At 43.0% G+C, this 23,153-nt stretch overlaps 1 protein-coding gene across 1 annotated transcript; it reads left to right on the top strand.

Annotated features, from left to right (window-relative positions):
• Window positions 1-376: 376 nt before the first annotated feature.
• LOC109871225 (GDP-fucose protein O-fucosyltransferase 2) lies at window positions 377-7,658 on the top strand. Its single transcript, XM_020462033.2, has 9 exons — window positions 377-594; window positions 1,090-1,340; window positions 1,711-1,855; window positions 2,169-2,279; window positions 2,556-2,622; window positions 3,538-3,663; window positions 3,894-4,074; window positions 4,944-5,067; window positions 7,058-7,658. The coding sequence occupies exons 1-9, from the start codon at window positions 407-409 to the stop codon at window positions 7,209-7,211; spliced, it is 1,347 nt and encodes a 448-aa protein (XP_020317622.1). The 5' UTR covers window positions 377-406; the 3' UTR covers window positions 7,212-7,658.
• The last annotated feature ends 15,495 nt before the right edge of the window (window positions 7,659-23,153 follow it).

Genomic DNA, 23,153 nt, shown 5'->3' with positions numbered 1-23,153 from the left:
ATTGTTAAAACACTGTATATATATATATAATATGACATTTGTAATGTCTTTATTGTTTTGAAACTTCTGTATGTGTGATGTTTACTGTTCATTTTTATTGTTTATTTCACTTTATATATTCACTTTATATATTATCTACCTCACTTGCTTTGGCAATGTTAACACATGTTTCCCATGCCAATAAAGCCCTTGAATTGAATTGAATTGAACGAGGTAGAATAACTGACCAGCGTAAAAACAAGAAACTATAAAATCGTTGCTAAAAATCTACCCCCCTTGACACATGCCGCTCCTCCAGCAGGTGATACTGTCACGTTACCTATACTGTATCAAATTGTTACAAAATGCAGTTGCTATGCAACCACAGATGCTTCACCCTCCCGGAAGTGCGTGGCTCATCGAGAAAATGGTGGACCACAGCTGCAGTGGGTTTCATTCGCCCGTGTGGTGGATTTTTTCTGCTACATTTGTAGTCAAAATGTGTTTGATGGTTCTCGGGTTGAGAGCTGTAAACGCTGAGGGTCAAATTGAAGATGCATTCCGTGCAGGAAATACAGTATTTTCACCGACCACTGCAGCAGCACGGGATCTACGGTAAAGAGCGTCGGCAGCGTACTCATTAACAATAGTTAACACAGATTTAGCCTGCTCTGTTCTTTAGCCTCTATTGCATTAGGGAGGCATTTAGCTTCAATCTATTCAGTTCGGTAACATTTGACTAGATTAGTTTAGTTTTCGACAGTGGTGCCAGTCATATCTGTAAAAAAATAATGTTTTTTTAAACTTAAGACGTGGGATACATATTCTATGACCAGAATACGATCTAAACCGATTGAATAAAGTCTTTATCACCAAGTAACTTAGTGTGGTAGCTAAGTTAAACCTGCAGAGCAAGCGTGACACTAAAACGCTCAAAATGCAGGCTACCGTTGTCTGCCTCACCACCTCTGAGTGAAACGCCTCCCTGGGTTCCTGGGAGCTGTAACTCTAGGTCTGACACAACTCATGTTTATCAGGCTGCCGGGCACATCAATATAGCACAACAGTATTATACTATAATATTCTATCTCTATAACTTTATGCTGCCAGGTATCTTCTCTACGATGTCAACCCACCAGAGGGCTTCAACCTGCGTCGGGATGTCTACATCCGCATGGCATCCCTGGTGAAGACCCTGAGGAAACACGGTGACTGGGTGCTGGTGCTGCCCCCCTGGGGGCGTCTCTACCACTGGCAGAGCCCAGACATCCACCAGACAAGAATCCTCTGGGGAGAGTTCTTCAGCCTCACCAGTCTTCAGGGCAATGTGCCAGTCATAGAATACGAGGAGTTTATCGCCGGTGAGTGCAGCTGAGTTGAAGTGAGCTGTACTGTGCTGGCCTGGTTATACATCCACCATAGTTACTGGGATCGAGCTGGAAAGGATATTGTGGAAGGCAAATATCAGAGGCAGCACAGTAACACCCTGGTCAACACGACAGTGTGAACCACCCCTCAGACATTTGAGTACATTTACATGTTGCTGTGGTTGGTTGACTTCCCCTGATGCCTGGCTCCTTTCCATTTTCATCTGTTAATGATTGTTGCATGGGTATAAGGATGCATTATGATTCCTGGATATAAAGGTTCATACAAACATATAACAAGTTATAAAACATTGTACCTGCAGGCGTAAAGTAACATTTTATATTTCCATGTTGTTGGCTCCAGAGTCTGGAGGTCCGTTTATTGAACAGGTGCTGGTGCTACAGAACTACGCTGAAGGGTGGACGGATGGAAAATGGGAGGAGAAAGTGGATGAGAGACCCTGCGTTGAGCGGTTAATGTACTCCAAAGACAAACAGGGCTATTACAGGTACAGTAACCAGGTTCATAGATGGATAGCAACACAAGAAACCAAGCACAATGCATTCCAAAGACACAAAGGACTATGGCACGAGGAAACTAACAGTCTGTCATCTGTGCTTACCTATCTCTATGTCTCGCAAAGTTGAACTAGAAAAGGTAAATACTTGCTACTAAAGGTTTTGTTATGGGAGTGGAAGTAAATGTGTTAGTAGTAGTATAGTGGGGTAGTGAGTATGGGGTAGTTGCAGTCAAAGAAATATCCCTGTGTTTTAATGGAGGCCTTTACAACCTTTCCTCTCTTTCTCTCTCCCTCTCTATAGAGGTTGGTTCTGGGGCTATGAGGAAACCAGGTGTGTGAACGTCACTTGTCTTTCAGCTCAGGGCCACGCCTCCATGCTGGCACCCCTCCTGCAGAACAACATCACATCAACGTGAGTCAATAGAAGGCTGTGTTTGGCCATGGTAGATAAAATAATTTCATATGGAACCAGCCCTTATGAATGCTTGATTTAGGCCAAACCTTCTTGTCTTAGGCAAATCAAATACTAATAATATAACCATATGACATGTGCTGTGGATTTCCAATTTAAACTAAAACAACAACAAAAAACATTCTAGAGTTAGATGCATAGTCTTTATTGGATTTTCTGAATGTACTGTATGAGATGTGCACATGTTCACTTATATTTCCTTTCATATCCCTGCAGGTCAGTGATGTTGGATAGAGCAGAGACTGTCCTCCATGATCACTACGCTGGAAAGGACTACTGGAATGTTAGTCTGTTATGTTGTAAAGAATGTAGCTTAAGTATGGTAATGGTTGATAGCCTACAATCATACACCGAACATAAATATAAATGCAACAATTTTAAAGATTTTAGTGACTTACAGTTCATATAAGGAAATCAGTGAATTGAAGTAAATGCATTAGGCCCTAATCTATGGATTTCACATGACTGGGCACACAGATATGCATCTGTTGGTCACAGATACATTAAAGAAAGGTAGGGGCGTCGATCAGAAAACCAGTCAGTATCTGGTGTGACCATTAGTTGCCTCATGCAGTGTGACAATGTTGTCCCACTCCTCTTCAATGGCTGTGCTAAGTTACTGGATATTAGTGGGAACTACAACACGCTGTCGTCTACGTCGATCCAAAGAAAACATGCTCAATGGGTGACATGTCTGAGTATACAGGCCATGGAAGAACTGGAACATTTTCAGCTTCCAGGAATTGTGTACAGGCCCTTGCGATATGGGGCTGTGCATTATCATGCTGCACCTGTAATGATCATGATGTTTAATCAGCTTCTTGATATGCCACACCTGCTAGGTGAATGGATTGTCTTGGCAAAGGAGAAACGCTCACTAACAGAGATGTAAACACATTTGTTCATAACATTTAAGAGAAGTAAGCTTTTTGTGCATATGGAACATTTCTGGGATCTTTTATTTCAGCTCAAACATGGGACCAACATTTTACATGTTGCATTTATATTTTTGTTCAGTGTAGATAAGATACTGTAGTAACAAGATGATTAACTAAATTGGGCATTTCAATGCCTCAACCTTTTGCTATTTAATTGTTCTGTCATCACAATTGTACCTTATTACCACTAATTTAAAGAATTGTCCTTACCTGTTTGGTTTAACAGTTTTGTTAATTGTCTTTTCGTGCCTTCTCTCTAGACTCGCCGCAGCATGGTCTTCGCCAAACACCTGCGTCTCCTAGGGGATGAGTTCCGAGCAAAGTACCTGAACTCCACAGACGAGCAGGACCAGACCGTATACAACGAGGACTGGACTCTCATTAAGGTTTTCAGACCTCTTCACATAGCTCAAATATTTGCACATTTAGATTATATATCCATTCGCATTGATTACTTCCTGCACTAGCAGCATGTAGGTCTACTGTATCTACTTAACCTTTACAATTAATGGAGTGGACATGTTAACGTATGGATAGCTATGATTTGCTGTTGGTGGTTAATTTGGATTGGGCATGAGTGGTTTGATGTGTTATTAATTTATGTGTGTAAACACAGAATAAGCTGGGTTCTGCCAGAGGGGGGCCATACCTGGGTGTCCACCTGAGAAGGAAGGACTTTATCTGGGGTCACAGAGAGGATGTGCCCAGCCTCAAAGGAGCTGTGAAGAAGATCATGAGCCTCATGAAGAAAACCAAACTAGACAGAGTCTTTGTGGCCACAGATGCAGATGATGAAGGTACTGTTTTACTTTGGTGCAATTGAGATAGATTGATGTTGAATTTAGATGACGGAGTTGATAATAAAGCAATTCATATTTGCAGCTCAAAGAAAATAACATACTAATAATGTTGTTAGGAATTGGAATGCCCACAGTCGATGTCTGCGCCCCCTGTGGAAATCTAAATAGCAAAATAAAAAATCTGCATAGAAATCTGCCTGTCGCACTCCCGCATCTGCAGTGAAAGATGTCAGGGCTGGAGCGGTGTTTGTCAGACCATGAGACATCCCCGAAAGTCCCTCTTCTCACAAAATCGTCTGTAGCGTCCAAACGGTTTAGCCTACAAACTATTATGACCCCTCTATAGAAAGGAGACACTCACGAACATGTTTTGCTCTAGGATGCCCACAGGCCTCAAGACTCATTAGTGCCAAAATAAGGGGTTAAATACAATAAAGGAATAAATGCAAAATCTTTCTTATATCTCACCGATATAGGACAGACTATCTGTTGTTCAATGTGGTGAATCTGTTATTCAATGTGTTTGTATGGGCTAATTGCAGTGAGGCCAAAAATATTTTGATCAAATAATTGTTTATATTTAAATATTTCAAGGGTTCTTAAAATTCTAAATCAAATAGCAAAATGATCCTTGGTATGACCTTCTTAAAACAATTCCATATAGCTTAGTAGAACCCCTCCCCTGACTTAGACAGGGCTTAGACTCCTAAATGGAATTGACCCCAACCCTATTACCCAGTAGAGAGAATACCTACATCGAGGCTTGGCAGGTTTATGCTGTCTGTACCCTACTCGACAGAGTCTGTCCTAGACCTAGATAATAGGACCAGTGTGTTCCTAATGAGGCATATGTCTGTCCTGTGCAGAGCTGGCGGAGCTGAAGATGATGTTACCAGAAATGACACGCTTTGAGCCCACCTGGGACGACCTGGAACTACTCAAAGACGGGGGCGTGGCTATCATCGACCAATGGATCTGTGCACATGCCAGGTACAGCTCCCAGCTTACACTGCGTGCTTACAGTATATATTCCACCATTCAGTTGAAAGTGTTGCACAATGTGTGCATACTGTAGGGAGGGAGCTGTAATGAGTACAAATTATGCAGACATTCTTGTGCTTCCCTTTTGTTGAAGTGCACATGTTAATCCCTAAGAGTATACTGCTACGGCATAATATAACATAAGTCGTAAAACCAAAAACACTTCCAGAATAAAGGCCCAATTACTGGTAAACACATAACAGAAACGTGACCGTAATGAAACCAGGCTCTGTGCACAAGCCCACCGTGGGATAGGAACTGCGCCGCGTGGAAGTCAGGCTAAATTAGGCTACATGCATAAATAAGGCTAAATACAGTGTACAGTAGCATGAAGCTACATAAATGTTCTAAATGTCCATAAACAAGGCTATGCATAAACAGTCAATATGAAACTGATAATATTACCCCTGAAATGATAGGTGAGCTACACCAGGCCTAAGGAGCTAGCATTACTAGCTAGCATCTTGGCTTAGCTGGCTAGCAGTAGCATGACACACATGAAAGAAAAATACCACATAGATATGGTATATATGAACTAGCAACACTCAACTAAAGTAATGACATGTCAGACAGTACTTACTATTAGATGCACACACTAAAACACAGGTCAAATACAGATTGGTGAGGAACAGTCCAACTAGTCCATCCTCTTCTGACCACGCTCTCACTCTGAAGACAGGAGCGGTGTTCAGAGAGTACGTTTACATACTGTTATGTTCCCCAGCAAGAAAACCAAATATGTCGCTCAAACTGAAGGGGGAACTAACAAAGTGTCACTGACAACAACCAAAACGAAACAGGTGGGGTTTTAGCACGGGTTCTAAAAGACAATCATGGGGGTGTCCACTGAAAGTTGACTAGCAACAACAACTAGAATCTCAAAGAAACCCACTAAATTTGCCCAAGAAGAGGCAAACAAAAGAAAAACCCACACCAAACTTAAAGTTAGAAAGCAAGCCAAAAGTTTAGCAAAATGAAAACAGGGAAGATCAGATAAAAGGATTGTTTGTCATGAATTTAAAATGGCGATTGCCAACTAAAGGTGTTGACACGCCACATCGCTCAAGACAACTGAAGCACTTGGCCAGCCAGTCTTGAATAGAACCTGGGCCAGCACAGGTGAAACACCTTCCCACGAATGAGATGGCAACCAGCACAGTTGTAACACACACTGACTATCGAAGTGACACCAATCGGTGCGCCCTACTTGCTAATGGGCTATACGTCCAACCTCAAAACGTAACTGGAAAAACCAAACCCTGTAACACGTGTGCACAGTAATAATTTGGCAGATTATGCAATAGTCATGTAAACATGTTACTCTGCTTATCTTAATCGGTGTAAGGTCAAAATCAAAGTAAGCATACACCAATTAAAAACACCTGGTTTCCTGAGAAATCTTTAGGATTATTAGGACATGTAAACACGTTTATTGGTAAACACCAATCTTCTGCAGTTATCAGAGTGCCATCAGGTAGTCTGATTTCAGATGTTTCCATGTAAACAGGATTATTAGGGAAATCGTTCTTCTTGCAAGGCATGTAAACATTTTAATCAAGCTATTATATTAATCCGACTATCCACAATAATTGTGTGCATGTAACTGCAATCAGTTGAGGTGCATGGGGAATGGCAGACTGTGATTGACTGATAGAAATGGGGTGACTTGTAGGTTCCACTAATGATAAAATAAGGTGTGTTGGGCAAATACAACAAATACTAGAATAGGGGTGAAGTAAACACTAAATAAGATCTACGATGTATGGGATGATGTATTGTATTTGGGAAGGTGAAGTCTTGTTATATTGTATTTATGTTGAATATTTCTTGTTGGTTTGATACTTGTAAAAGTGACTTGTCTTTCTTTCTTAGTTGCTCTTGGATGGATTAATAAAGTTTTACTGAATTGAATTCCCTCCATCTCCCTTCCATTTCCCAGGTATTTTATCGGAACATCCGTGTCGACCTTCTCCTTCCGTATCCACGAGGAGAGGGAGATATTGGGATTTGAACCCAAAACCACCTACAACCGCTTCTGTGGGGACAGTGAGAAAGAGTGTGAACAGCCCACACACTGGAAAATAGTCTACTGACTCATCAATGCAAAACCCCACTCAAGACCTCTTTTAAAACATGCCAAAAGCAGTGTTGAAGTTTATATATTTTTTATATATACGCTACCGTTAAGTTTGGGGTCACTTAGTAATGTCCTTGTTTTTGAAAGAAAACCTTATTTTTTTTGTCCATTTAAAATTACATCAAATTGATCAGAATTACAGTGTAGATATTGTTAATCTTGTAAATGACTATTGTAGCTAGAAACGGCAGAGTTTTTTATGGAATATCTACGTAGGCGTACAGAGGCCCATTATCAGCAACCATCACTCCTGTGTTACAATGGCACGTTCTGTTAGCTAATCCAAGTTTTTATAATTTTAAAAGGCTAATTGATCATTAGAAAACCCTTTTGCAAGTATGTTAGCACAGCTGAAAACTGTTGTCCTGACTAAAGAAGCAATAAAACTGGCCTTCTTTAGACTAGTTGAGTGTCTGGAGCATCAACATTTGTGGGTTCGATTACAGGCTCAAAATGGCCAGAAACAAAACTTTCTTCTGAAACTCGTCAGTCTATTCTTGTTCTGAAGATCTCGTACAATGATGTGTACTACTCCCTTCACAGAACAGCGCAAACTGGCCCTAACCAGAATAGAAAGAGGAGTGGGAGGCCCTGGTGCACAACTGAGCAAGAAGACAAGATTGCCTGCAATGACAACAAGCTCAGTCCGATGATGCTGTGACACACTGCCTCAGACCATGACGGACCCTCTACCTCCAAATCCGCTCCAGTCTCGATGTAACGCTCATTCCTTTGACGATAAATGTGAATCCAACCATCACCCCTGGTGAGACAAAACCGTGACTCGTCAGTGAAGAGCACTTTTTGCTAGTCCAGTCTGGTCCAGTAACGATGGGTTTGTGCCCATAGGTGACATTGTTGCCGGTGATGTTTGGCGAGGACCTGCCTTACAACAGGCCTACAAGCCCTCATTCCAGCCTCTCTCAGCCTATTGTGGACAGTCTGAGCACTGATGGAGGTATTGTGCGTTTCTGGTGTAACTCAGGCAGTTGTTGTTGCCATCCTGTACTTGTCCCGCAGGTGTGATGTTCGGATGTACCGAACCTGTGCAGGTGTTGTTACACGTGGTCTGCCACTGTGAGGACGATCAGCTGTCCGTCCTGTCTTCCTGTAGCGCTGTCTTAGGCGTCTCACAGTATGGACATTGCAATTTATTGCCCTGGCCACATCTGCAGTCCTCATGCCTCCTTGCAGCATGCCTAAGGCACTTTCACGGAGATGAGCAGGGACCCTGGGCGTCTTTCTTTTGGTGTTTTTCAGAGTCAGTAGAAAGGCCTTACTAGTGTCTTAAGTTTTCATAACTATGACCTTAATTGCCTACCGTCTGTAAGCTGTTAGTGTCTTAACGGCCGTTCCACAGGTGCATGTTCATTCATTGTTTATGGTTCATTGAACAAGCGTGGGAGACAGTGTTAAAACCCTTTAAAATGAGTATCTGTGAAGTAATTCGGATTTTTACGAATTATCTTTGAAAGACAGGGTCCTGAAAAAGGGACGTTACTTTTCTTGCTGAGTTTAGATATTACATTTAAAAAATCAACTGTTTCCAGCTACAATGGTCGATGTCTACGCTGTATTTCTGATCAATTTGATGTTATTTTAATGGACAAAAAATTTGCTTTTCTTTCAATAACAAAGTCATATCTAAGGGACCCCAAACTTTTTAACGGTAGTGTGTATGTGTGTGTGTGTGTGTGTGTGTGTATATGTGTCTTTCTTTTTATTAAAGTTATTTTTTTTGTGCCATGTTTGTATTGTTTTGAGAATTGTGCAAACTGGGGTCCATTGACCACTGACAATGTGATGCTGAAATGGTTTGGGCAGTCAGATTATTTAAATCACCACTTTAATTTGACCTGTTTACACTCATTGCACCTTTCTAATCACTTTCTAGGTGTGATATTGGCCTTTTTTAGTGTTGTGTGAGAATGATCAGATCAAATCTGGCTGCAATCAATGGTATTTCAATTGCTGTGCGATTTTTTTTTTTTTATTTTTTTTTTTTTATATATATTTTTTTATAAGGGAATAATTTTTTGGTCATGTAACATGCATTGAAAGTGCAGTGTCTTCTATGACCAATTTATACTGTATTCGGTTGTGAGTCTACCTTATGTTGCATTATGGTGTACGATATTTTGTGAGCTTGAGGAACCTGTTTTTGTTTTGTTTTCCTTTGTGACTAGCCTATGATTGAAACTGTGTTGCTTGGTTGACATTTCAGTCTTCGAACAGAGAAAAACGGATATGTGGTATGTTGTTGTTCCATTTTTTTTTCTTCCCCCGCATGACCTGTTTAAGGTAAGTACAAAGCCATATAGTGAACATTGATTGACCAGGTAATTATGGTATAGAATATGATCTATATTTTATATGATCAGATATAAACAACTTATTTTCAATGGTTACAGTTACAGTCATATTTTTTTTACAGATAAAATTATGATAATTTTGGGACTTTTATTTTTATCTTTTGACTTGTATGACTGTCATTTTGGAAATTATTTCATTAGAAATTATTTTCAAGAGTATCAATCAGAGCACATACCATATTTTCGATGATTACATAAATCTTTTTCTTACAACAAAATGACAGACTGACACAAAGCAGTCACCTGCCAATATGTTCTAAGGTGAACTGCAAAATATGTATATAGGGCAAATATATGTATGTATATGTGTGTATATATATATATAGTACCAGTCAAAAGTTTGGACACACCTACTAATTTCTTTATTTTTATTATGTTCTCCATTGTAGAATAATAGTGAAGACATCAAAACCATGAAATACCACATATGGAATCATGTAGTAACCAAAAAAGTGTTAAACAAATCTAAATATATTTTATATTCTTCAAAGAAGCCATGCTTTGCCTTGACGACAGCTTTTCACACACACTCTTGGCATTCTCTCAACCAGCTTCATGAAGTAGTCCCCTGGAATGTATTTCAATTAACAGGTGTGTCTTTTTAAAATGTGTGCAATTTCTTTACTTAATGCGTTTGAGCCAATCAGTTGTGTTGTGACATGGTACAGTGGTTGCTCAACTAAAAGTTTTGAGATTATGCTGCGGGATTTAAGAGGTAATTTGCTGTTTGGGACCCTGCGCCACTACTTCATTGCTCCAGACCAGCACAAGGTGGAGTTAGAGCACTGATTATGATTTTGGGTCCCAAGGCGCTACTGTGTCTCTAACTGACAATAAATGGGTGACATAAACCAAATAGAAAGTGATAATTGTGCACGACTTCAAAATTTAATTTCAATGAACTGATGAGGATGAAGAAGGTGATTGAATTTAGAACAATAGTGTAAAAATAGCTATTCCTCTGTCCTGCAAACTTAGACTAGAATTAAGGTGTGGATGTTAGGATTATTTAGCTTTTACTGTAGTACTGCAGCCTACTCCCGACCAGTGATGTTGTACATTGCCCGAGTGGCTCAGCGGTCTAAGACACTGCATCGCAGTGCAAACTGTGTTGCTACCGATGCTGGTTTGATACCCGTGCTGGCCGCGACCAGGAGACCCATGAGGCGACGGTAGGCTTTTGGTTTCTCTCCCTCTAAAAACAGAAATATATCATTCTAAATAACAAAATGTCTCACACCATCTTCAAAAATTGCCTTTTTCTCGCTCACTTTAGGTTATTTGAAAACAATAATCTCCAAAATATTGTTATTTTTTCAAATCTAACAAAACAATCAACATTGAATAACTGGCATAATTGTGTCATGCCACAAGAAAATATGTTCAATGACGAGGTGGCGAGATCTTAAATTTGTTGTGTGGATTTTCATTTGTATTTATTTCCTGATGGAGAGCATTGTCTGTTAGGATTTACCTGTACGATGTTCCCGCTATATGTTTATGCATTTGTGTGTGTGTGTATGTACAAGTGTTATTGGAGTGGTTTGGATAGTTTCATTGTGAATCAGTACACGTATGCACAATGCAGTCATCTTACCATTTTTAAACGGGCCTGTTGTTCACCTTGTGAATATCTTTAGTTTTTTTGATTGGTCTTCACAATAAAACACCTTAATCGGGGTCAGGGAAACTGGCCCTAAATCTCCTTTGGGCAATGACTTGTTACTAATCTATGTTTATGAACAAGCCTGTGGTTTACATTGTGCATGTATTTTTGTTTCATAGGTCTGCACCGGAAGCACCAAGTCTGACAGCTGGGAAACCAAAGGAGACAGTTCAGTACCGTTTGAGTCTTGCAAATGCACCCAACATGAACAGGTGAGTTAATTAAAGGACATAACAGTTGCAAATTAGCAAATGTTGTGTGTGTGTCATCATAAGAATGTTTTACTGTCATATACAAAAAATCCGCTCCTCCCGTGATGGGGATCGATGAACTTCACGTTTTTCAGCTTCGGCCCACCACCTACCAGCGCTGGGTTGTTATTAACCCAGCATTTTTTTGTGTATGTTCTCACAGGGCAACCATTGGCATCCTGTAGTCTGAAAGGCATGGGCTGCATCCCAATTCTCCACCCTTTTAGCTCTATTGTTTAAAGCCAGGGGGCAGTAGTGTATCCTCATCAGTCTCCTATCACTATGCCGGCTGAATACCAATCAGGACTGTTGAGAGGTGTACTCGGGGATTGAGGCAGGCAGACTGAAGTTTCATCCTTATTTCAGCACCACCAGTGTAGCCTGTGTCTGTGACCCAAATGGTACCCTATTCCCTTTATAGTGCACTACTTTTATAGGGCTCTGGTCAAAAGTAGTGCACTATATAGGGCAGGGTTTCCCAAACTCAGTCCTGGTGCCCCCCTGGGTGCACTTGTTGGTTTTTGCCCTAGCACTGCACAGCTGATTCAAATCATCATAGCTTTATGATGAGTTGGTTATTTGGGGTGGGGGGGTAGCCTAATGTTACCCTGCTACCCTGGCTGTTGTTGTTTTATCGTTGGCTCAGTCTGTTCAGTGTCACGTTTTCATCTTTTGAATGTTGCTAAAGTGATTCTGTTTGATTTTGTCTCTAGAGATGAGTTAGCTGACAACCTCATGAAATTGATGCGCACACTTCAATGAGTCAGAAGTCCGTGTGTTGTTGTGATTCTGGATGGCCAGAAGCTAACCACAATGACAAGAAGTTGACATGTGGGGAATCGTAGGTGGCTAGTTTTATGTGGTTCTTGATATTATGTCTTGTTCTGAGGTGTTTTTTTTGACTGATGTCACGTCTATGCTAATATGGCAAAAAAAATGCTAGCTAACTAACCAACAATTGTAAAAATGTATTTGAGATACAACAAGTGCTCATTGTGCAAATGTATTTATATTTTCAATAAACATTGGAGACTAAATATAGTTTATTTTTCTCTTGGTTCTCTCTAAAATGCATATATCTTGTTACTAAAATGAGTTACTATGCCTGTAAACAAAAAAGAGAGAATTCTAACTTTCATTGGCATTCGTGAGATTGCTTCTATCTTGGTTGGGCATCAAAACCAAAGCCTGATGTTCCTGTGTCTGCCTGGCATACTTAAAGATACCTCAATGTTTATTACTTTCATTAACCTGAGTTGATATCTCCAAAAGGAAACCAGTCTAGCTCTAGCCTGAGATAACAAGGATTATGTGGAGACTGACTTAATGTATTTACCCAATTTTTATTTGATAGATTGATTTTCCTAAGCTGGCATTATTTTTCAGGGACAGACAGCAGGCCCAATATAATGTGTCTAAAATGGCATGCTATATCTCAATATTCAGGTAAATCGGTCTAAACATGCTGATTGGGGCTTACATTAGATTTGGGTTTGATTGTTCAGGTTCACAATCAGCAATAGTTTTGTTAGTTTTGCTTGAAACAATCAGTATACATATGGTTAGATGTAAAGACATTTTTAGATGTTAAGTTGATCATTTCATAACGAGGGCAGCAATTACTTTTGCTAGGACAAGGACAAGACTCATGACAATAAACCTCAACCTGCCAATACTGCATGGTCAAAGCTGGAGAAGAGATGCTCACTCACTTCCAAAAGATCTAAACCATTCGATTATGAGAGGGGGGTGAAATCCAAAGTTGTGCTATATATTAATTGGCTATGTCATAGCACATTTTTCAAAATAAATATTCATACTTTACTAGCTCTAACACTTTTAATCTGCAAAAATGACAAATTAATGAGTGGGTGATCAAAAGTGGGGTTGGGGCCAAAGGGCAAAGATTTTTTTATTTCACCTTTATTTCACCAGGTAGGCCGTTTGAGAACAAGTTCTCATTTACAACTGCGACCTGGCCAAGATAAAGCAAAGCAGTTTGTCAAAACAACAACCCAGAGTTACACATGCGATAAACAAACATACAGTCAATAACACAGTAGACAAATATATATACAGTGTGTGCAAATGTAGTAAGATTAGGGTGGTAAGGCAATAAATAGGCCATAGTGGCGAAATAATTATAATTTAGCATTAACACTGGAGGGATAGATGTGCAGATGATGATGTGCAAGTAGGGATACTGGGCTGCAAAAGTAAATAACAATATGGGGATGAGGTAGTTGGGTGGCTATTTACAGATGGGCTGTGTACAGGTGCAGTGATCGGTAAGCTGCTCAGATAGCTGATGCTTAAAGTTAGAGAGGGAGATCTAAGTCTCCAGCTTCAGGGAGTTGCAATTCGTTCCAGTCATTTGCAGCAGAGAACTGGAAGGGAAGGCGGCCAAACGAGGTGTTGGCTTTAGGAATGACCAGTGAAATATACCTGCTTGAGTGCGTGCTACGGGTGGGTGTTGCTATTGTGACCAGTGAGCTGAGATAAGGAGGGGCTTTACCTAGCAAATACTTATAGATTACCTGGAGCCAGTGGTTGAAGCGAGGGCCAGCCAACGAAGGCATACAGGTCACAGTGATGGGTAGTATATGGGGCTTTGGTGACAAAACGGATGGCACTGTGATAGACTGCATCCAATTTGCTGAGTAGAGTGTTGGAGGCTATTTTGTAAATGACATCGCCGAAGTCAAGGATCAGTAGGATAGTCAGTTTTACGAGGGTATGTTTAGCAGCATGAGTGAAGGAGGCTTTGTTGCAAAATAGGAAGCCAATACTAGATTTAATTTTGGATTGGATATAGTTTATAGTCTAGCCAGACACCTAGGTATTTGTAGTTGTCCACATATTCCAAGTCAGAAACGTCCAGAGTAGTGATGCTCGTCGGGCGGGCAGGTGTGGGCAGCGATCGGTTAAAGAGTATGCATTTAGTTTTACAAGCATTTAAGAACAGTTGGAGGCCAAGGAAGGAGTGTTGTATGGCATTGAAGCTCGTTTGGTGGTTTGTTAACACAGTGACCAAAGAAGGGCCAGAAGTATACAGAATGCAGTATACATTTGAGAAACCAAGGCTGTTGAGTCTGCCGATAAGAATGCAGTGATTGACAGAGTCGAAAGTCTTGGCCAGGTCGATGAAGACAGCTGCACAGTACTGTCTTTTATCGATGGAGGTTATAATATCGTTTAGGACCTTGAGCGTGGCTGAGGTGCACCCATGACCAGCTCGGAAACTAGATTGCATAGCGGAGAAGGTACAGTGGGATTCAAAATGGTCGGTGGTCTGTTTGTTAACTTGGCTTTTGAAGACTTTAGAAAGGCAGTGCAGGATGGATATATGTCTGTAACAGTTTGGGTCTAGAGTGTCTCCCCCTTTGAAGAGGGTAGCTGCTTTCCAATCTTTAGGGATCTCAGATGATACGAAAGAGAGGTTGAACAGGCTAGCGATAGGGGTTGCAACAATTGCGGCGGATAATTTTAGAAAGAGAGGATCCAGATTGTCTAGCCCAGCTGATTTGTAGTGGTCCAGATTTTGCAGCTCTTTCAGAACATGAGCTATCTGGATTTGGGTGAAGAAGAAGTGGAGGGGGGTGCCTTGGGCAAGATGCTGCAGGGGATGCAGAGCTGTTGGCCAGGGTAGCCAGGTGGAAAGCATGGCCAGCCGTAGAAAAATGCTTATTGAAACTCTCAATTATCGTAAATTTATCGGTGGTGACAGTGTTCCCTGTTTCCTAGCCTCAGTGCAGTGGGCAGTTTGTAGGACGGCCAGTGTGTTAAGCATATCCCAGTTTAGGTCACCTAACAGTACGAACTCTGAAGATAAATGGGAGCAATCATTTATATGATGTCCAGGGCACAGCTGGGGGCTGAGGGGTGTCTATAACAAGCGGCAACAGTGAGAGACTTATTTCTGGAAAGGTGGATTTTTAAAAGTAGAAGCTCAAACTGTTTGGGCACAGACCTGGATAGTATGACAGAACTCTGCAGGCTATCTCTGCAGTAGATTTCAACTCTGCCCCCTTTGGCAGTTCTATCTTGATGGAAAATGTTGTAGTTGGGGATGGAAATGTCTGAATTTTTGGTGGCCTTCCTAAGCCAGGATTCAGACACGGCTAGGACATCAGGGTTGGTGGAGTGTGCTAAAGCAGTGAATAAAACAATCTTAGGGAGGAGGCTGCTGATGTTAACATGCATGAAACCAAGGCTTTTACGGTTACAGAAGTCAACAAATGAGAGCACCTGGGGAATAGGTGTGGTACTGGGGGCTACAGGGCCTCGGTTAACCTCTACATCACCATCACCAGAATAAGGGTACGGCTAAAGGCTATAAGAACTGGCCTTCTAGTGCGCTGGGAACAGAGAATAAAAGGAGCAGATTTCTGGGTGTGGTACAATAGATTCAAGGCATAATGTACAGGCAAGGGTATGGTGGGATGTGTGTACAGTGGAGGTAAACCTAGGCATTGAGTGATGATGAGAGAGATTGCATCTCTGGAGGCACCAGTTAAGACAGATGAGGTCTCCGCATGTGTGGGGTGGTGGGACAAAATAGCTATCAAAGACATGTTGAGCGTGACTGGGGACTCTACAGTGAAATAAAACAATATGTACTAACCGTGATGGCATACTGACATTAGAGAGAGGCATAAGATGAGATGGGCAGAGATGGTCAGTCAGTCAGTATGCACAGGACCTGAGGTCGAGGCTGGGGCCGACAGATAAACAAAAAGAAGTACCGCGTTAGTGAATAGTCCAGCAGGCATCATCTGTGTAGCCGAGTGATCATAGGGTCCAATGAGCAGCAATAGATGCGTCCGGGAGCAGTTCGGTAGTCGCTACTACGCAAGGCGAGCGGGAGACAACGGCGTTCAGAAACTAGTGGGTCGTCGTGTCTAGCGGATGGGTCTCCGACGACATCGGAAAAGCCTGTTGAAACCACATCGGACGATTACGTCGGCAGACCAGTTGTGATGGATCGGTGGGGCTCCGTGTCGACAATAAAGGGTCCAGGCCAATTGGCAAAGGAGGTATTGTAGCCCAAGAAGTTAGCTGGTATATGGGCGTAGTTTGAGGCTAACTGATAGTGGGGTGGTAGATGCCCATCTTCCCTTATGTCTCAGCACCATATACAGTGGGGAGAACAAGTATTTGATACACTACCTATTTTGCAGGTTTTCCTACTTACAAAGCATGTAGAGGTCTGTAATTTTTATCATAGGTACACTTCAACTGTGAGAGACGGAATATAAAACAAAAATCCAGAAAATCACATTGTATGATTTTTAAGTAATTAATTTGCATTTTATTGCATGACATAAGTATTTGATCACCTACCAACCAGTAAGAATTACGGCTCTCACATACCTGTTAGTTTTTCTTTAAGAAGCCCTCCTGTTCTCCACTCATTACCTGTATTAACTGCACCTGTTTGAACTCAGAGCCCGAACCTGAACCCGATTGAACATCTCTAGAGAGACCTGAAAATAGCTGTACAGCGATGTTCCCCTTCCGACCTGACAGAGCTTGAGAGGATTTGCAGAGAAGAATGGGAGAAACTCCCCAAACACAGGTGTGCCAAGCACCGTACCCAAGAAGACTTGAGGCTGTAAAAGGTGCTAAAGGTGCTTCAAAAAAGACTGAGTCAATGGTGATATTTCCCTTTTCTGTTTTTCAAATCAAATTGTATTTGTCACATGCACCGAATACCACAGTCAAATGCTTACCTACAAGCCCTTAACCAACAATGCAGTTTTAAGAAAATACCAACAAAAAAAAGTGAGTGATAAGTATAACTAATAATTCAAGAGCAGCAGGAAATAACTATAGCGGCCTATATACAGGGGGTATCGGTGTCGAGGTAATTAAAATCAAATGTTTTTAGTCACATGATATGAATACAGCAGGTATTACAACCTTACAGTGAAATGCTTACTTACAAGCCCTTAACCAACAGTGCAGATTTAAAAAATACGGATAAGAATAAGAGATAAAAGCAACAAGTAATTAAAGAGGAGCAGTAAAAAATAACAATATATATACAGGGGGGTGCCGGTACAGAGTCAATGTGCAGGGACACTGGTTAGTTGAGGTAGTATGTATATGTAGGTAGAGTTAATTAAAGTGACTTTGCATAGATGACAACAGAGAGTGTCAGTGGTGTGGAGAGTTGGGGGTGTGCAATGTGAATAGTCTGGGTAGCCATTTGACTAGTTGTTCAGGAGTCTTATGGCTTGGAGGTAGAAACTGTTTGGAAGCCTCTTGGACAAAGACTTGGCGCTCCGGTACTGCTTGCCGTGTGGTAGCAGAGAGAACAGTCTATGACTAGGGTGGTTGGAGTCGTTGACAATTTTCAGGGCCTTCCTTTGACACTGCCTGGTATAGATGTCCTGGATGACAGGAAGCTTGGAGCCAGTGATGTACTGGGCCGTTCGCACTACCCTCTGTAGTGCCTTGTGGTCGGAGGCCGAGCAGTTGCCATACCAGGCAGTGATGCAACCAATACTCACGATGATGCAGCTGTAGAACCTTTTGAGAATCTGAGGACCCATGTCAAATCTTTTCAATCTCCTGAGGGGGAATAGGTTTTGTTGTGCCCGCTTCACGACTGTCTTGGTGTGCTTGGACCATGTTAGTTTGTTGGTGATATGGACTCCAAGGAACTTAAAGCTCTCAACCTGCTCCACTGCAGCCCCGTCGATGAGAATGGGTGCGTGCTCGGTCCTCTTTTTACTGTAGTCCACAATCATCTCCCCTATCTTGATCACGATGAGGGAGAGGTTGTTGTCCTAGCATATGGCCAGGTCTCTGACCTTCTCCCTATAAGCTGTCTGGTTGTTGTTGGTGATCAGACCTACCACTGTTGTGTCATCTGCAAACTTAATGATGGCGTTGGAGTCGTGGCTGGCCATGCACTCATGAGTGAACAGGGAGTTCAGGAGGGGACTGAGCATGCAACACTGGGGGGCCCCAGTGTTGAGGATCAGCGTGGCGGATGTGCTGTTACCTACCCTCACCACCTGAGGGCGGCCCGTCAGGAAGTCCAGGATCCAGTTGCAGAGGGAGGTGTTTTGTCCCAGGGTCCTTACCTTTGTGATGAGCTTTGATGGCACTATGATGTTGAACGCTGAGCTGTAGTCAATGAATAGCATTCTCACATAGGTGTTCCTTCTGTCCAGGTGGGAAAGGCCAGAGTACAGAGACTGCATCATCTGTGGATCTGTTGGGGCAGTATGCAAATTAGAGTGGGTCTAGGGTTTCTGGGATGATGGTGTTGATGTGAGCCATGACCAGCCTTTCAAAGCACTTCATGGCTGCAGACGTGAGTGCTATGGGTCGGTAGTCATTTAGGCAGGTTACCTTAGTATTCTTGGGCACAGGGACTATGGTGGTCTGCTTGAAACATGTTGGTATTACAGACTCGGACAGGGAGAGGTTGAAAATGTCCATGAAGACACTTGTTAGTTGGTCAGCGCATGCTCGCATTACACATCCTGGTAATCTGTCTTTGCCCTGCACACTTGTGAATGTTGGCCTGTCTAAAGGTCTTTCTCACATCGGCTACGGAGAGTGTGATCACACTGTCTTCCGGTACAGCTGGTGCTCTCATGCATGTTTCAGTGTTATTTTACTCAAAGCGAGCATAGAAGGAGTTTAGCTCATCCAGTAGGCTAGTGTCACTGGGCAGCTCTCAACTGTGCTTCCCTTTGTAGTCTGTAATGGTTTGCAGACCCTGCCACATCCGACGAGCGTTCGGTGCCAGTGTAGTATGACTCGATCTTAGTCCTGTATTGACGCTTTGCATGTTTGATGGTTCGTTGGAGGGCATAGCCGGATTTCTTATAAGCCTCCGGGTTTGAGTCCCACTCCTTGAAAGCGGCAGCTCTAGCCTTTAGCTCAGTGCGGATGCTGCCTGTAATCAATGGTTTCTGGTTGGGGTATGTACGTATTGTCACTGTGGGGACGACGTTGATGCACTTATTGTCACTGTGGGGACGACGATGTGACTTATTGTCACTGTGGGGACGACGATGATGCACTTATTGATGAAGCCAATGACAGATGTGGTGTACTCTTCAATGCCATTGGAGGAATCTCAGAACATATTCCAGTCTGTGTATAGCAAAACAGTCCTGTAGCTTAGCATCTGCTTCATCTGACCACTTTTTTATTGATCTAGTCACTGGTGCTTCCAGCTTTAATTTTTGCTTGTAAGCAGGAATCAGGAGGATCGAATTATGGTCAGGTAATATTTACATGTTGTGACTATGCATAGATAATAACAGAGTTTAGCAGCAGCGTAGAGGGGGGGGGCAATGCAAATTGTCTGGGTAGCCATTTGATTAGCTGTTCAGCAGTCTTATGGCTTGGGGGTGGTGCTTGTGGCTCCGGTGCTGCTTGCCATGCAGTAGCAGAGAGAACATTCTATGACTAGGGTGGCTGGAGTCTTTGACAATTTTTTACTTTTACTTTGTCATTATGGGGTATTGTGTTTAGATTGATGAGGGGGAAAAACAATTTAATCCATTTTAGATTAACATATACGCTGGGATTCGGAAAGCAAGTGCAGGTGGTGAGTTTAAAACCTCTTAAGGATCACACCCTGTTTTACAATTTTCACCTAAAATGACATACCCAAATCTAACTGCCTGTAGCTCAGGACCTGAAGCAAGGATATGCATATTCTTGACACCATTTGAAAGGAAACACTTTGAAGTTTGTGGAAATGTTAAATTAATGTTGGAGAATATAACACATTAGATCTGGTAAAAGATACATTTTTTGTTCCATCATCTTTGAAATGCAAGAGAAAGGCCATAATGTACTATACCAGGTTAGGCGCAATTTAGATTTTGGCCACTAGCAGCAGTGTACACTGGCAGCAGTGTATGTGTATGAGTTTTGACTGATTCAATAAACCATTGAATTTATGTTCAAAATTGTCACGTTCTGACCTTTATTTCCTTTGTTTTGTCATTATTTAGTATGGTCAAGGCGTGAGTTGGGGTGGGCAGTCTGTGTTTGTTTTTCTATGATTTGGGTATTTCTATGTTTCGGCCTAGTATGGTTCTCAATCAGAGGCAGGTGTCATTAGTTGTCTCTGATTGAGAATCATACTTAGGTAGCCTGGGTTGCACTGTTTGTTTGTGGGTGATTGTCTATGTTGATGGCTGTTTTTGTATAGTGTTTCAGTGTTCAGTGTTTTCTTTATTAAAATTCATGATGAACACATATCACGCCGCATTTTGGTCCTCCGATCCAGATGAAGAGGAGGAAGACCGTGACAGAATCACCCACCAACCAAGGACCAAGCAGCGTGGTAAAAGACAGCGACGACAGCAGCAGCAGCAGCAACAACAACAACAGCGGCCAGCATCACAGGACTACACTACTTGGGAGGAGATAGACAGATGGGCGGTCGACCCAGGGAGAGTGCCGGAGCCCGCCTGGGATTCGATGGAGCAGTGCGAGGAAGGTTACAGGAGAATGAGGTTGGCGAAGCCAGCACGGCAGCGCGACAGGTACGAGAGGCAGCCCAAAAACATTTTTTTGGGGGGCAGACGAGGTGTGGTACTAAGCCAGGTAGCAGACCTGAGCTCACTCCTCGTGCTTATTATAAGCAGCGTATTACTGGTCAGTCACCGTGTTATGCGGTAAAGCGCACGGTGTCACCAGTGCGTGCCCGATGCGCTATAGGGCAGCCCCCCGAGAGTGTCATGCGAGTGCGGGCATCGAGCCAGGGCGTATGGTGCCTGCTCAACGGGTCTGGTCGCCGGTACGCAGTTTTGGTCCAGGGTATCCTGCGCCGGCTCTGCGTGCTGTGTCTCCGGGGCGCTGGGAGGGTGCAGTGCGTCCTCTGCCTGCGCTCCGCTCGTGCTGGGCAAATGTGGGAGTGGAGCCTAAGGGAGAGGTGCATGTAGTAAGCACTAGATCTCCTGTGCTTACCCACAGCCCGGTTCAACCTGTGCCTGCACTCTGGAGGGTCCGGGCTAGAGTAGTTGTCCAGCCTGGGGAAGTGGTGCCAAGGTTGCGCACCAGAGCTCCGGTGCTCCCCCACAGCCCGGTCCTTCAGGTGCCTCCTCCTAACACCAAGCCTCCTGAAGGTCTCCCCAGCCTGGTGGTTCCTGTGGCAGCCCCACGCACCAGGCTCTCTCTGTCTCCTCCCTGCAGGTGGTCCCGCCTGTCCGGCGCTGCTGCCGGAGCCTCCCGCCTGTCCGGCGCTGCTGCCGGAGCCTCCCGCCTGTCCGGCGCTGCTGCCGATCCTTCTCGCCTCTCCTCTTCAGATGAAGAGGAGGACGACCAAGACAAAAATGTTGTATCAAGACTGCTCAAATGTGCCTAATTGGTTTATTAATACATTTTCATGTTCACAACTGTGCACTCTCCTCAAACAATAGCATGGTATTATTTCACTGTAATAGCTACTGTAAATTGGACAGTGCAGTTAGATTAACAAGAATTTAAGCTTTCTGCCCATATCAGATACAGTATGTCTATGTCCTGGGAAATGTTCTTGTTACTTACAACCTCATGCTAATCACATTAGCCTACATTAGCTCAACTGTCCCGCGAAGGGGACACCGATCCTGTAATAAACGGAACATAGAACAATATAACAAACACGAGTAGCATATAGACATGAATCACATAGTTCCATTCCCCAGGCAGTATTGACTAAAGAGATGACAGATATAAGGGGGGGGGGGGTAATCAGTGAAGAGGAGTACAGTAGGGATCTGACGGCCTAGGTGGGTCCTCCCTCGATGTCCAGGTGGAGGAGGGTCGTGGGGGACAGAATCAGCCAGGGGACCAGGAACCACCGGCCTGAGAAGGGGGACATGAAACGTAGGTGAGATACGGTAGTCACTGGGAAGCTGTAACCTATACGTCACCTCGTTGACCCTCCGGAGAACCTTGAGCGGCCCCACAGACCGGGTGACCAGCTTCTTGCAGGGCAGGCGGAGTGGGAGGTTCCTGGTGGAGAGCCAGATGCGATCACCAGGATGGAACATGGGCGCGTCACTGTGGTGGCGATCCGCCTGCTCCTTCTGGCAACGGATGGCACACTGGAACCTCACATGAGCCTCACTCCAAACCTCCTCTGTGCACCAGAACCATTCGACCACTGCAAGGGCCTCAGTCTCAAACATAATATCACTACATTTTAGATATAGCAAACACAGCTAGCTAAACTTGGCCCGCTTGGCTTGTAGTATTACTAGCAAGCTCTGTTATGTCCGATTCGGTCTCCAAATTGTTATGTACTGAACAACACTGCCTTGTGTAAAAGGAGAGGTTATATTGCTAGCTAGCTACAAACTTACTCGTTTGTCATTTGCCCTCCTGAGTCCTGGTCCAGTTGGTCTAGGCTACCACAGCTGCTTGCTGTTTTCACAATTATTTTTCTTGCTGTTTTAACTCCTATTCAGTCTATTGCCGCTCAAATAAATAGGTCTATGTGTTCCTATGTAAAATAACATTAAAACATGTTTTGTCGTCCAGCTCTTCTTGGAAAGAGGAATCATCAGATGTTATTTAGCAGTCTTGGATAGACAGTGCACGGTAACATAGCTCTAGTGAACCTGTAAACTTGTACCCCGTTT

The sequence above is a fragment of the Oncorhynchus kisutch genome, linkage group LG26 (assembly GCF_002021735.2).
Source record: "Oncorhynchus kisutch isolate 150728-3 linkage group LG26, Okis_V2, whole genome shotgun sequence".
In the NCBI taxonomy this organism is placed as follows: Eukaryota; Metazoa; Chordata; class Actinopteri; order Salmoniformes; family Salmonidae; genus Oncorhynchus; species Oncorhynchus kisutch.
This window is presented reverse-complemented; position numbering and strand designations above follow the sequence as displayed.